The sequence below is a fragment of the Lynx canadensis genome, chromosome B2 (genome assembly GCF_007474595.2).
Source record: "Lynx canadensis isolate LIC74 chromosome B2, mLynCan4.pri.v2, whole genome shotgun sequence".
NCBI classification, from domain to species: Eukaryota; Metazoa; Chordata; class Mammalia; order Carnivora; family Felidae; genus Lynx; species Lynx canadensis.
In genome coordinates this window covers 63,875,159-63,890,650 of record NC_044307.1, presented here as the reverse complement: position 1 = coordinate 63,890,650, position 15,492 = coordinate 63,875,159, and the positions used below count along the sequence as shown (strand labels likewise).

Sequence of the window (15,492 nt, the reverse complement as noted above, 5' to 3'; positions counted from 1 at the left end):
ATGCATGCATGCTGTGTCCTAAAACTCGTAAGATGAAAAAGGAGAGCCTTTGAAAGGGTTCAAAGCAGGTGCTCGGGGTGGTGATTAAGATCATATACTTAATAACATAATTGAACTATAAGAGAATTCACTGAGTAAAGTGCCATAGTAAATTAGGTATAAGATAATACTAGGTGTGCCCGACTGTGATAAGAAGTTTATTTAATGCTGACTTTTATCCAGTAAGGTGTCTGCTACTGTATGGGTTTGTGCATGAGAGGATAAGGGGGGAGAAGAGGGAGAGAGGTGTATATATGTATCATAGCACGTGTTTCAGTTACAGATATTTCCAATATTCAGTTCCACAATGCCAGGAGGTGATGATCACACCAAATATGATGGAGTGGTACATTGAGGCTGCCCTGTATTTCACTGTGTTATTCTTTTATTTGTGACTACTGTGCAAAGGCCACACTCCATTTCTGTTGATTTAAAAAATAATGTAAACAAATGAACAATTACAGTAAACTATCTGATCATGGAATGAAGAGATGTAGAAAGAAGAAAAAGTGGACAGATCTAATTTCAATGCTACTGTCTTAGTTACAAAAACTTATCTGCATACAAGTATATCAACTCACTCACATTTTGGGGAAATACCTGAGATGAGTAAAATTAAAAAATAAATAAGAGAAACATTAGCACACTTTGATTAATACTCTGATCATGTGCAAAACAGTCAGTCTTCAACATATTAAAACTGTTTTATAATTTAGGCACAAAGATGTTCATTGCAGTGATGTTTATTATTATGGAAAGTGGCAAGAACCTATATATTCAGGAAAAGGAGACTGGGAAAGTGAAATAACGTATGTACAAACAGTGGAATAACACACATTCACTAAAAGTTACATGTATATTTACTGGGATGGAAAGATGGCCGTTATATATTATCTATCAGGTGTTAGGTAAAAAAAGTCATTTACAAAACAGTATGAACACACTTTTGGGAAAACATATATTACTTGTATTGATACATTAGGTATACGTGTATATTACATATAAGAGATAAAAATATGTTCAAAATAGTGCTTGTCCAAGATCAAGAATGCTTATCTCTATGTGGTGGGATATGATTGACTTTTTTCCTTTATATTATCTCTGTTTTCATATGTCCTTCAGTTATCATGGATTGTGTGTAATAATAAGTAAAAATGGGTAATTTAGACACCTGTACACAAACACACATGTACACACACTGGAATTCCAGTGAATAAATTCTTGAGTAATCTTGGCAATGGGATGACTCCAACTCTACTAGTTCCGCTTCCCATCTCTCTACCTCCTCACACCACCCCCCTTATTTGACTTAGTGTTCGACGAGGTCAGGCATTCTCAACTAGGGCAACTCTGGTCCCCAGAAGGCATTTGGTGATGTCTGGAGACATTTTGGTTGTAGCAATTGGTGGGAAGGTGGCAGTACTATGTCTAGTGGATAGAAGCCAGGGAGACCGCTTACCATCCTACAATGCCCAGGATGGACACTTACAGGAAAGAGTTATTTGCCTCCAAACATCAACAGTGCTAAGGCTGAGAAATCTTAGTCTAGTTAAAAAGAAAATGAGTGATGGTTATAGCAGGAATATGTGTCTGACACAGGAAGATAAAAGCTTTCCAAACTGGAATAGCAGATTAGACTTAGTTCTGAATAAAGGTCATCCTTGTGAGTGTACCTGCCATGTGGCCTGCTTCTGCGTCCTTTAATTGGCCTATATTAGGGCTCGAAGAGATCTTGGATCACATACACCCTAGCCTTTTCATATTGGGGCACTTGTAGGAATCTGAACACATATTGTGTAACTCAAATGATGAGACAGTTGCAGCAGACAGGCTTAAATAATGATGAGAATAGTAATATACATACACGTTCTCCTTTGGGGCCTCTATCTCCAGGTTTACCCATGATACCCTGAAAAACAAATGTCAACACTAAAAAATCACTGCTTGTCAAGATTTTTCCCCAGCCTGCTCAGTCAAGTATTCTGGCAGGTACTGTGGATGAAGTTTTACATTAGAACACTTCTTTTAAGTGGCATTTCCCATACCTGAGCACCTGGTAATCCATCTTTTCCATTTATTCCCTATAAAGACAAAAGATGATCAATATTTCTAATTCTACATTAATAGACATAGTTAAACACAATTAAAGGGTAAAGCTTCAAGGACTTAATCACCATATTTCTGATATTTTGGTGAGGCGGTATGGTGAAACAGAAGACAATGTTGATAGACAGCCATGAGTTCAAATTCTGACTCTGTTACTGCTAAGTTCTATTTACTTCAGGCAATTTACTTAACCTTAAAAGCATCATCTTTTTTACTTATAAAGTGAGGATAAAATAATGGCCTTAAAACTAAGGACTTGGTGAAATAACAGAAAATGCCTAGTTCACTGTAAATAGTCCACAGGGTTATTTTCCTTACTTATTCTATTAGGTACATTCTGAACACTAAGGTGTCCCATGGCGTTGAGTGGCTCGTGTGCAGCATTTATTGTTACCCTCTAACAATTTTCCAGCACAGAGAGTCATTCTCAGTAAATGGTCTCAGTTGCTGCTGGGGAAATTTCATAACATGGCCAGAGCATGATCCTACTATGAAATAAACTGTCAGCCAGAGAATGATTTGTTATTTTTCAGTTGGAGAATATGAAAGAAAAGTAAGAAATCTGTAACCATGGTTTTTCAGAGTGTTAAATATTGGCTTTTTCTTAGTAAACTGGAAGTTTCTCGAACTTTACAAGGCAGTTCTGGAGGTGAAAATAAAGCCCCCTGCTCAGAGATGTATAAGACTGAGAGAACTACTGGCTGGGAGATGTAAGAAGGAAAAGCACTTGGGGTCAAATCAAATACCTAGAGTCCAACAGCAGATGTGTTTTGAGATTTGGTTTGAAGAGAGAGATCAAGGTGAGGAAAATGATTTCTTAGCCAGCGGGCAATTGCATGGACATGCTTCTCTGAAAAGCCTGGGGGAGTTTTATTGTGCTGGAATAAATTCTGTGAGGACGGAACTGCAGACAACCATATGTTTTCACTGTTGTAAATTACACTAAAGTCTGTCGCAGCTGATAACCCAACCAAAGTCTCCAACCTTTCTGAGGCATTCTGGGAATTATCTAGAGTACTTTAACCAAGAACATGTTACCTGAAGTGTATGGTTCACAGAATTTATTACATCCAGAAACATAAGCAACAAAAATAAAGTGGATTAAGGAGAGGATGTGAAAAAGACAACAACTGTGTCACTTGAATAAAAGAAGATAAATCTAGTGTAAAAATGTAATTCATGCTTTTGGTAACCGTGTAAGAAAAGAAATAACCCTATGGTCTTTTTTTGTTTTTGTTTTGTCTCTTGTAATTCATCAAAGACTATCATATGTGTTCTCCTTTGTATATAAAGGTGTTATTAACTTTCCCTAGGCGAGTACTGCTTTCAGAGATTTTTTTGAATAACCCGTACATATTTGCTTTTCCCTCCCTCACCTCACTTATCTGGAAGAACTCCATCCTTGGGTATAACCAGCTTTGTGTCTACACATGTCCACATTGGAGCAGCTGACTGGTTGAAGAAAACACATAACCTTGCCCACTTGCTCCAATCGAAATGTATGATGGCAGAGTGCAGGTAGGCCCTCTGTATTACCAGGCTATCCTGTATTTCCTGATGTGACTCCCTTTCCTTCTCTCCCAAAGTACTCCCTCACAGATTGTGCTGTGTCTTCAAATCTCTAGCATCACCACCCTCACACTCAACTGATGACCGTGACTCTTCTTCCACTGAGAAAATAAATAGGAGAGAACCACCTCACCTTCCTTCCCTCCACAAGATCCACTAACCTACATGTACTTATACACCAACTTCTGCCTGCCTCCCTCCTCCTGTTAAGAAAGAAGAACTGTCCCTGTTCCTTGTAAAAACCAATTTTCACTTCTGAGTGGAATACCAGTCTTCTCCCTCTACTCAAAGTTATTTCCGCCCATATGGTATCATCAAAACTTCCCCTCTCAACTGGATCACTCTTACCGAGATATTAGCATGCTGTCACGTCTCCTACTAAGGACCTCCACATTTCTAAATCCAGGGGAGAACTGCCAGCTCTCACATTACTGATCTATATGTTTATCATTTCTCTGTCTTAAAATACTTAGTTCCCTTGACATCTAGGAAACCTCATTCACCTGGTTTTCTTCCTATCTCACTGGCTATACCTTCTCAGTCTTTTTGCTGGGTTCTTTTCCTAACACTTGAAGTACTCTCTTCCCTTCTGATCTGTAGTCACTCCATTTCATCCAGTCTCAGGTTTAAATACCCAGATGAATCTCTCCAGTCTAAACTCTCCATTAATTCAAGATGCATATATCTACCTTTACTCGACATTTCCACTTGGGTGTCTACAAGTGCTCTAAATTGAATGTGTCCACAACAGAGAATTCTTGGTTTTCCCTCCCAAACCCACCCATTTCCAGTCTTTTCCATTTCATCAAAAGTACCACTGTGACATGGCTGCTCAGACCCCACACCACAGCTTTGACTTGTCTCTCCCTCACACTCCACATCTGGTCCATCAGTGAGTTTGCAGACTCTCCCCTCAATATACCTCCTAAACTACCTTACTCCTCATCATCTCCCTGTTCTCACCATCATAATTTCCCATGGGGATTATGGCATGCTTCCTGACTCTTGTTTTCTTCCATCCTGCTCCCTACAGTCTGCTCTTCACACAGTAGTCAGAGTGATAACTTTAAAATGTACTCCAGTCATTTTCCTTCCCCACTACAAATGCTTCAATGGGCTTCCATGATACTTCAAATGAAATCCAAACTCCATTCATGGGTTAGAAGTTCCTCATGGCCTGGACACCACCTGCTTCTCTCTTGGTATCTTTCCCACTCTTGTTTACCTTAGTGCATGACTTCATGCCTTTTGCTGTTCTTTCAACACACCAGCCTCACTCCTCGATGGCCATTTCTCTTCCTTGAAACAATGTCTCCCACAACCACTCCAAGGTTTGATCTCTCACTTAATGCAGGTCTTTGCTTAAATGGCATACCTTTTTCAACTGCTCTATTTAAATGCTACTCCAGTGCTTCACCCTGCTTAGGGCTTTTTCTACCTGAAATTGTGTGTGCATGTGTATTTATTTGTGTGTTGTCTGTGTTCCTATACTAGAATGTAAACCCATGAGTTGCTAGCCTTTAGTAGATGCTCAAGAAATAGTTGTTGAATAAACAAATATACTAGAATGTAAACCCATGAGTACCTAGCATTTTAGTAGGTCCTCAAGAAATAGTTGTTGAATAAAGAAATTGCTGTTTGCATAATCCCCTGGGCAAGCATTTAGGGAATGGTCAGGGGCTGGGATAGGGAGTTGGTAATAAGAGGTGAAGGGGGAGGCAGGGTTTGAAACTATCTATTGAGTGCCTCCTGTGGCCAGGCACTGGAAATGCTTACCACATGTCACGTTACTTAAGTGATTCACAAAACCCTTTGAGTCACAATTCAAACCCATATCTTCCTGACTCTAAATTGCATATGCTTCCTGTATTTTCATATTGCCTTCTCTGTGGAGATAGTGGCCAGGGAACGCTCAGACCCAGAAGGTCTGAACCAGCCTCACGAACTCTGTGCTGCTTGTTCACCTTCTACCCACCTTCTCCTAATAGCACTCCCTCCCCACACACACCATGGCAAATAAACAAGCAAAAGGAGCAGTGACCTCTAAAGAGTAAACTTGAGAGTGGGATGGATGTCATTCATCTTTATGCCCCCTCCCTCATGGCCCAGTACATCCTTATCAAACAGCAGAGACTGGATGAAAGTATGTTTAATTGAGCTGAATTAGTAAGAATGATCATTACAACGTTACATCAATATATATCAGTAACCAAGAGCTCTTTTAGGACACTAAAGGATGCTATATTTAGAAGCATGATTTATGAAAGTGTAAGAACAAGGTCCACAGATAAAGAAAGGTATCTGAGAAAACAGCTTCTACATTGATTTTTAGCTTAGCACCCAGGAGTTATATCTGCAAGCCTTCAGTTTCTTTATATTTTAGGACGTGACAGGCCATTTTATTTTTTAACTCTGAGAACACCAGACTTAAGAAATAATGAATCTAATTTCCTGACACTTAAAACAAAACAAAATCTCACTTTTCCCATCATCGTTAAATACATAAAGATACTTCAGAGAGAGCTAGGACACCCCCAAAAGGGAGAGTCACACTCCCTTAGACACAACAAATGTCAGATTTTCTGAGGAGATAGGCGAAGAGGCAGTGCTTAGAATAGTTCTCAAAATGGCAAAATTTAAATAGTAAAAAGTACTTACTGGCCTTCCTGAGGGTCCTTCTGGTCCAGGGAAACCTATATCTCCAACAGGTCCTCTGTCACCCTATAGACATGTCACAGACAAATGTTAATTGCTCAGAAAAACTGTAAAACCACATGAAGTAAGTTAAGTAAGTGGCTCGCAACTCACCGGTTCCCCTGGAACTCCGGGAGGCCCTGGGGCTCCAGGTTTTCCCTAGGAAATCAAATCAAGGAGAAACATTAGGAGCCAAATTATTGCACGATGCCATGTACTCCCCCTGCTCCCCCCCCCACCACCTGTGAATTTAATGTGCAGCCAGGGCTGTGGCTCTTTATACTACAATGGCATTCGTAATGGGACAGAGTCTGTGGGGACATATACTTGACTCTGGAGGCTCCAAGGTACAGACTAGAATGCAGTTCTCTAATGTACCTATGTGTGGATGGCAGAGGGGTAGGAGGGGAGGATAATATCTTTGAAAATACTAAACCAGTGTATCATCATTAGTGAAAATCCATCTTGTGCCTAATTGACTAGCAGCTCTTCTTTACTTTGGTGGTTGGGAGGGCACAGAGAGTCAAAGAAATCTTTCCTAGATTTTGCATTTTATAAGAGGATTTTTAAGTTCATAGTAGGCTAGCCTGAAAAAAACCCACATGTTCAGCTTGAAAAGCCATGTTTGGTTGAAAGGGAAAGGACAAGACTGATTTGTTCCAACACACATGGCTTTGAGGACTAACGATTGAGAAACATTAGGTAGGGAGACCACTGGGAGGAAAAAGGGAAGAAGATGGTCCAGCAGAGACTAGAAGTGAGAAGTACCCCCAAGTGCCCAGACCAAACTTAAAGATGTTGGCTTTGAGACGGAACCACCTCCTATCCCTTAGACCTAACATGGATAGAAAAATAAATAACGAAGGGATGTAGGTATGTGGCTGAGGCTGCAGAAACACTAGTAGGTTCCCCAGTAGAGAATCTGAAAGAGGGAGGGCCTTTTTCCCCTCTTGCTGTTTAGAACTCTGGGAGGAGCCCCCGTCACAGGCACAGATATGGCTGAGTGGTAGAAGCTAGGCAGACACAAGGCCTGACAGAGCATCCCTGGTTCCATAGGCTCTGGGGAACTCCTGAAGCTCCCATGGGCCGGAATTGGGGATGTGCTACAGCTGAGAAGGCTAATGTTCAGCATGGTCTTGGCATAGAACACAAGGGGTAGAGTGCTTGGGCCTTGAGATCTGACACAAAGGGATTAGGAACTTGATAGCAGGCAGCAGCAACCCCAAAGGTCAGGTGGAGCTCAGAGGACCTGGGGGAGAGCATGCTGTGTGGAGGCTTTCCCTCACTGCCAGCACTGACAGACACTTCCTCCTCTACACCCACATGTCATCCTGGGAAGAAGCGGGAGAAAAAGCCCAGGAGAAATCTCTGGATGAACTTGAATATACTAGAAAGGGATAGACTGATCTCTTCTTAGGAAGAGCAGGATTGGGTCTCCTTGGTACTCAGCAGAGTGATCATAATGAGTCTGAGTAGGCAGGTTTCATCTCTGCTGCAACATGAATAATCCCCTTAAATCTGTTTTGTTGTAGTAAAATGTACATAACATAAAATTTACCAGCTTAATCACTTTTAAGTGTACAATTCAGTACATCCATACTGTTGTGTAACCATCACCACTATCTCCAGAATCTTTTGAGTATTTTATTTCTTGAATCATAGTAAGATCCACTATAAAAAAAAATTAAGTTGCATTTTTAATTATACAGTTGTATACATGCAATGAGTAAATCTCTATGCCTTCTTTATTTCTGTAATTGTCAGTTAATCCTCTTAATTATGAGATAAGAAAACTGCATTCTAAGTAAATGTATAGGATCTTTAGACAGCCAAGCCCCTTATTTCAATCATGCTGTATCCTTCAAAAATATCTTTGGAGGTCTTCATTTGGATTGCCTTTTGAGCCTGTCACTCACTTTTTCAATACTTTCATTGGTTGCCAATATTTTTCCCCTTATATACATATGTAATTTAGGGTCATAGCCAGAAGTAACTTTTAGTCATACCTGGGTGAATACAGTGGGAACTAAGCTTCATGATACCACGTGTAAACAAAAACAGGGTATGAATATAAGCGGGGCAGGTTGTAGGGGGCTCAGGGCAATTCTGGAAACAGAATTCCAAATATGTTGCTAGGAATAGTCATGATTAGGGGACAGGAGAAGGAATGGGATTAAGTGTGAATTTACTTTTAGGAACAATACTTTCTTGTATAAAAAATCCTGACATGCTTGCTAAAGAAAATATTTTCATGTTACTTTTCAATCATACTAACGAATATTTACTTTGATCTAGAATAGCTAAATAAGGGGATTCCTCCTCTATAAAGGATGATTTTCTGCAGAGTATGAATGGGTTTTAAGTTTTTGTTATTAGACTTAACCACTAAATAGAGTAAAGCAGAGTGGCCACTGGCCTTTTAAAGGATAGAGGTGGTGGGTGGTGGTGAGTGCCAGCGGGTAGTGATGGATGTTCTGGGTGGTGTTTGTTCTTAGTAGGTGTCAATGAGTGGTTGTAAGTGGGGATGGTAAGGCCCTTTCTTATCTGTGTTCTTATGACTCAAGTACATAGTTTCCATTGACTTTCCTTCCCTGGGCCTACCCTGCAGGGGCACTGAGCAACAGTAAGTGGGCTCTTATTCATAAAGCATGGCCACAAAATTTTAATTAGAGCACCATGAATGAAGATCAGAGCGATCCCTAGGGCTCAGAGAAATGCTTTCAACCTTTCCTGGAGTACTTCCTATTCATTTGAAAAGACCTTGATGAGATTAAAACATTTGACACCAGAGAGCAACAAAAATGATTGAGAGGCTGGAAGGGCTAGTTTACGAGGAAACATTAGCAGCAGTAAAGATCTGTTAATAACACCAGGCCTAGGGAAAACTCAAGCAGATTGTAGCTTAATACCAAGAACTTGAAGTACATGCCTGAGCACAAGAACTTTGCCTTTTGAGGGCCAAGAAACCTTAAATGAGACAAGAACACAGAAACAAAACAAGCTCCCCAAATTTGGTTTTGTGTACTAACATATTGGCACCAGTAACTGTGCATTGCCTTCCCCACCGTTTACATGAGTTGGGAAGGAAAAAGAAAAAGACAAAAAATAAGAAAAATGCAAAAAGGAAAGGAGCATTCTTGAGGATGGACAGGGATGAATGGGGTTTTATTTTTTTAACTGGATGTTTCCAGAACCTAATGGAGATTAGGCAGGAGATATCATGATTAGGTAGGAGATCAGTAGGAGAGTAGGTAGGAGGTACCATGTGCTCCTCAGCCATTTTGCTCCCTAGTTATAGATTTGCTGTGGAGATGGAACTTCTTCCCTGTGAAAATAACATGAGATACTCTGGACTCACCGATATTCCGGCTATTCCTGGGGGACCTGCTGGGCCCCGATCTCCCTGTTGGGATTAAAAAAAATTGCTACTTATAATGATATCGATAGAATCTTTACCTATAAAATTAGTGCTCAAATAATCATTTGGATTTGGTAAAGCTTTTCTTTGGTATTGATAAGCATTATCAATATCATCAGATGGGAAAATAAAATGAGCAGCTAACTGAATTTGTTAAAACTTGTTCCTCTCCATAAAACTAAAGCAAATAAGAATCTTAATGAAAATAAGCATTTAGGTTATTTCTATTACCTATTTTTAATAGGACTCCACACATGCAGCTAAAATTAGTCAAGACAGTATTTTTATTCCACATATTCAAAAGTAATCCATTATCAATATTTAAAACAGAGAGCACATTGAATGTCTTCTAAAAAGTTTTCCCCACACCTGCCTTATTGGATGTAGGGTTAGAATAAAAATATTTAGAACAAGAAATTTTGTAGTTGTCTCATTAGGCCATTAGAAGATCTCCTGAATTGCTCTGAACAGTGGAGTGACTCAGCTCTTTTTCCAAAGGCAATGTGGTATTTCAGATAAAGCTGACGATGCTAAAAGTACTAATGATTATATATGGGATAATAAAATGGCAATTTTTGTTGAGCAGAACCTACATTAAAAAACTTCATAACTTCACTCGGGGACATAAAAGAAGACTTGATTAAATGGAGAGATATGTTTTGTTCTTGGAGGGCAAGACAATGTTGTAAAGGTGTCATTGCTACCCAAACTAATTTATAAATTTAATGCAATTCTTATGAAATTGCAGTTAGATCAGATGATATTAAAGTTCACTTGGGATAATGAATAAATGAAAAGATAAAAGAAAAAAATTAAAAGAAGAACAATAAGGAGATTAGCAATACCAATATTTAAACATATAATAAAGCTTTAACAATTAAAATAATGGAATATTGGCATAAGATTAAGCAGTATATCAATGCGATATAAAAATGTTACATAACCTCAGAAATAGACCAACATCCATAACAGGATTTTAGTAAAGGAGATGTATTATTCAACAAATAGTGCTAATAATTGAATAGTTTCCTTGAAAAAAGTTTAATTCCTCTCCTTATGTTATACTCCATATAAATCCCATATAGATTGAGTAAATAATAAAATAATATGAAGTACAAGAAAACTAGAAGAAAATGCTAAGTGACTACCTGATTTTGGTTGAGAATAAAAATAAAAGGAACTCAATGCATAAAAGCAAAACAAGAAACCACAAAGGAAAATCATTTGCTATTTGACTACATAAAAGTTATATTTACATATACAATGAGATTAAGCATGAAAATGAAAGGCCAGATTGACTAGAATATAAACCCTAACATATGAGATAGAAGTAATATCTTTAATATATAAAGCATAGCTATAGTCAAATAGAAAAAGAACTAATAGAATAGTAGGTAAACAGTATGAACAGATAATTCTTGTCAGATTCACTCTGCTCCTTTTAAGCAATGGGATTTTTACCCATGAAATGAATAAATTGGAACTTTTCATTCAATGGAAACTTGTGTATATCTGAAAAGGTTAACATTAAGGGGCCTTCTCTTGGATAATATGGTTATCCCAACAGTGAGGTCTAGCAGTTCTTTGAACCACTCGTCTAACCATCTTGTCTCTTATTTCCATTGTTGTATTTGAGACTTTGTCAGTAAGAATAACTGTAACCCCTCCATAATGTCAATTTCATAAATTATGATATTGGACCACCATAGTTTTAACTACTCTCTTGAGTACCTTGGACTCCCAAACTTTTGATGCCACCAAGACTGCGAATCCATTGAACAGATTTTTCATTATCCATCAACTCACTAGATGGCCTCTCTCTCTTATTTATTTAGTTTAAATTCTATGGTCACTTGCTATAATCACTCCCTTTGTACACGACTGACTCTCTTGCCCCATTCTTGCTTCTAGTACTCACCTGTCAAAACTGGAAACTTGTTTAAATCTATGTCTTTACCCTAGTGTACATGCTGGACGAGATCTCCCTGACTAGTCTCGCTTCAGTTTATGACCATGAACCTCAGTGGGGAGGGTGGAGGGCCTAGGGCTGCCGACTCATCATACTCTGTGGTCCCTGGACTCTCCTTTTCTCTTAGAAGACCCTCTCCTTAAATCTCCAACCTCTTCTCACTCAACTTCACTCTCAGATGATGAACTTTTTCCTCCATCTCTTAGAAAATTTAATCAATAAGAAAAGAACTCTACAGACCCCAACTAATTCTTCTTCCAATGTATCAGCATCTGTATCCCTATACTCTTTTTTCCACCTGTTACCATAGATCAATTATTCATTTCCTCTCTGAAGCCAAACCTTCTATTTATATATTAGTTCCCATTTTATTTTAGCTATTTGAGAATGTCATTCCAGAAATTCTCCCCTCTCCTCCTATATCATCACTCCCCTGACCCTTTCTACTGGATTATTCCTTTAGCATATGACTATTATGATATTTCTATGGTCCATTCCTAAAATCCATTTTATAAAACTTACCCTACTTCCCCCAGCAGCCCCCAGCCCATTTCTTTGCTTTCCTTTACAGCAAAACTCCTTGATCATTTTTTATACTGTATTTGCTTTCTCTAATTCTTTTTTCTTATTCTCTCTTAAATCTAGTCAAATCCAACAGTTGCTCCTACCAAAATAATGAAGTAATAATTATTATTGCTAAACCTCTATATTGATAAATCCAATGGTTAATACTTGGCCATCCTACTTGACCCCATCCCCATCATACTTGACCTATTTGCAGTGTTTGAGACAAGTGATCACTCCCTTTACCTTGATACATTATCTTCGCTTGGCTTTCAGGACACCTAGTTTTCCTCCTACCTCCTGGTCATTTCATCTCAGTTTCCCTTGGTCATTCTTCCTTTTCTTCCTGATCCCTTTATGTTGGAGGCCTCAGGGCTCATCCTTGGTCCTTTCCTCTTTTATGAAATCTACTGTCATTCTCCTGGTGATCTTATCAAGTCTTCTGGTTTTAAACTTGGTTGTTCCAAGCATATAGATATCCCAGCATGCTCCACTGACTCCTTTTTCAAACTCCATGCCTTCATATTGTGTTGCCTACTCACTACTTCTATTTTTCTCTCTAGTAGATACTGCCAAATTTGACCTCATGTCCAAAATTACACTGATCATCCTCACCCTGTCTACACAGCCTCTGCCGATTCCTCATTTCAGGTGATGACTTCCCCATCATGCCAGTTTCTCAGGTCAAAAAACTTGGGAGTCGTCCTTGACTCCTCTTATTTGGTTCTACCTTCCCAGTATATCCAGATTCTAGCCACTCCTCACTATCTCCACCATTTCTACTTTGATCTGAGCCAACCTGTACTATGGGAATAGTCTTCTAATAGGCTTGCCTGCTTCCACTCTCACTTTCCACCTGCAGGCCTATCACCCTGAACTGACTGAGCCACCCAGGTGCCTCTATGTTCTAATACATCTTGAACCAAGGTGAGTTTACTGATAACATGTTTGAATATCACAGCAAAGTTAAATTGCTAGACAAGTTTTTAAATACTTATTCTCAATCTATACTTACCTTGACACAGGATCTATAACAGAATTTGCAGACTGGCACTGGTCCTCTCTGGCTACATTTTGAGTAGCATTGCCTTGTGTGACCACATGGCTGGCTACACCTTACTTTTACCCCTACCTCTCTGACCTCATCTACCACTCTCTCCTTCCCTCATTCCCCTGCTCTCCTTTGGTGTAGCAGCAATGCTCACGTCTCAGGGCATTTAGACCTGCTATTTACTGTTTCACAAAATTGTATACATTTATGGTATGCAGCTTAATGATTTGATATATTCATACACTGTAAAATATTCACCAAAATTAAGCTAGTTAACATCTCTATCACCTCACGTAGTGGTAAGAACACTTAGCAAATTTCAAGTAGATGGTAAAGTATTACTACCTATCATCACCATGCTATACACTAGATTCTTCTTTCAGGGTTGAGGGGACTTGGCTATCTCTCCCTCATGCTTTCAAGTCTTTGCTCAGATCTTGCTTTCTCAGACTCCTATTTACAGACCCCTCTCCTTTAGCACACGTGAGCCCCCTTAACCGGTTCTTCTTTCTCCTTCTTTCCACAGTACTTACCAACATTTATTATTTATTTATGTTTATTTTAGTTTCTGTATCCCCTTCCTAAAAAGTAAGTTCCTCGAAGGCAGAGATTTTTGTCTGTTTTGTATTCTTAGGTATCTAAGCCTAAAACAGTTCCTGGTCCAACAGGAGGTGCTCAATAAACATTTTTGAATGCTGAATCTGTGCCATTTTTAACCCCTGTACTTACCTTTATACCTGGAAATCCTTCTAGTCCTGGCAACCCCATTGCACCAGGTTCTCCCTGTTAAATATGAACATAGGAAATTCAGAAACAATGACCAATAAAGTTTTTTAAGCATTGGTTTCAAACACAAAGATTTTTTTGTTTGCCAAAAAAGTATCCCCTCAAACACGGATTAGCAATTTAGCAAGTAATCTGTATGCTCTATTTTCAAACATCTGCATTCTTGCATTTGGTGTTTGTAAACAGTTTGAGGATTAAGCTAGTCCCTGGAGAAGTATGAATATAATTTCTGATTAATTATTTTTATTCTGATTAAGAATCTAATTAGAACAAATCCCTCTAGTCAGTGATAATGCCAATTTCAATAAGAATTAAAGGAAAGGCTGGACTTTAATGAAGTTTGCCTATTTGTGAGGTACCCAGGGATGCTAGATGACCAGAGAATATGGCTAAACTCCTTAAGAGCAGAGGAAGATGAAGGTCTGATAGTAAAGTTGACCATCCTTCAGTATTCTCCACAGCAGGACATGAATTGTGAATGCTTCAGAGGGTGGCCCAGAAGCAGCATCTCCAGTGATTCTAAAAGTTATAGCTCAAGCTCATAGGTCACTGGGAGAAGATAGGTAAGCATTTCCATTAAAACAAATCTTTTACATATTGTAGTGGATGGTCCGAGGCCAACTGGAGACTGCAGGTTCTCAAGGAATATATTTAGAAAAGTTACTTTTGGGATGAGCACTGGGTGTTGTATGGAAACCAATTTGACAATAAATTTCATATATTGAAAAAGAAAAAGAAAAGTTAGGTGAAGGACACTGTTAACTTTGAGCAAATAAACATTAAGGCTTTTAAACTAAGAGAGATAAAGTAGGTAGTTGTTTGATACATCCTTGTTAATGAATTAATGTTAACTGCAAATATTTTCTTAGGACACTGGATGTTTTCAACATAATCACATAGAAAAGGAGCTTTCATTCTCTGTAAGTATATTTTTGCATGCATAATTCTACTCTGCTTCAAAATATGACAAAGGCTCCAACTTCCATTATTATTTATGATACTTGTCCTTATTACAGAATACTTAATGAACAGGCAGATGACTTGATACTTCTCATGCCTTAGAAATCTTTTTAAAGGTCCACTAATATGTAACCTGTCAATCAGACGAAAAAAAAAAAAGATGTTCAGATTCTATTCTGCATAAAGCTCTGTAAAAGAGGTCCTGGGTTATTGACAAAGGAAATGAGCTTTTTGATTCTCTTTGTTTACATTCTCAACAGTCCTTAGGACAGAGGAAGGTGGTCACCCAATCAATCAATATTTATTTGAAAGTACTTAATAATTAAATATTTAATT

The 15,492-nt window shown here is 38.7% G+C and overlaps 1 protein-coding gene across 1 annotated transcript in view; it reads right to left on the bottom strand.

Annotated features, from left to right (window-relative positions):
- COL19A1 (collagen type XIX alpha 1 chain) overlaps positions 1-15,492 on the bottom strand; it is a 342,994-nt gene that overhangs the window by 21,051 nt on the left and 306,451 nt on the right. The window contains exons 41-46 of the mRNA XM_032593194.1: positions 14,140-14,193; positions 9,767-9,811; positions 6,523-6,567; positions 6,373-6,435; positions 2,085-2,120; positions 1,904-1,948 (exon numbers count right to left, since the gene is read on the bottom strand). Of these exons, the coding sequence (XP_032449085.1) occupies positions 1,904-1,948; positions 2,085-2,120; positions 6,373-6,435; positions 6,523-6,567; positions 9,767-9,811; positions 14,140-14,193 (288 nt within the window). The remainder of the gene's footprint in view (positions 1-1,903; positions 1,949-2,084; positions 2,121-6,372; positions 6,436-6,522; positions 6,568-9,766; positions 9,812-14,139; positions 14,194-15,492) is intronic.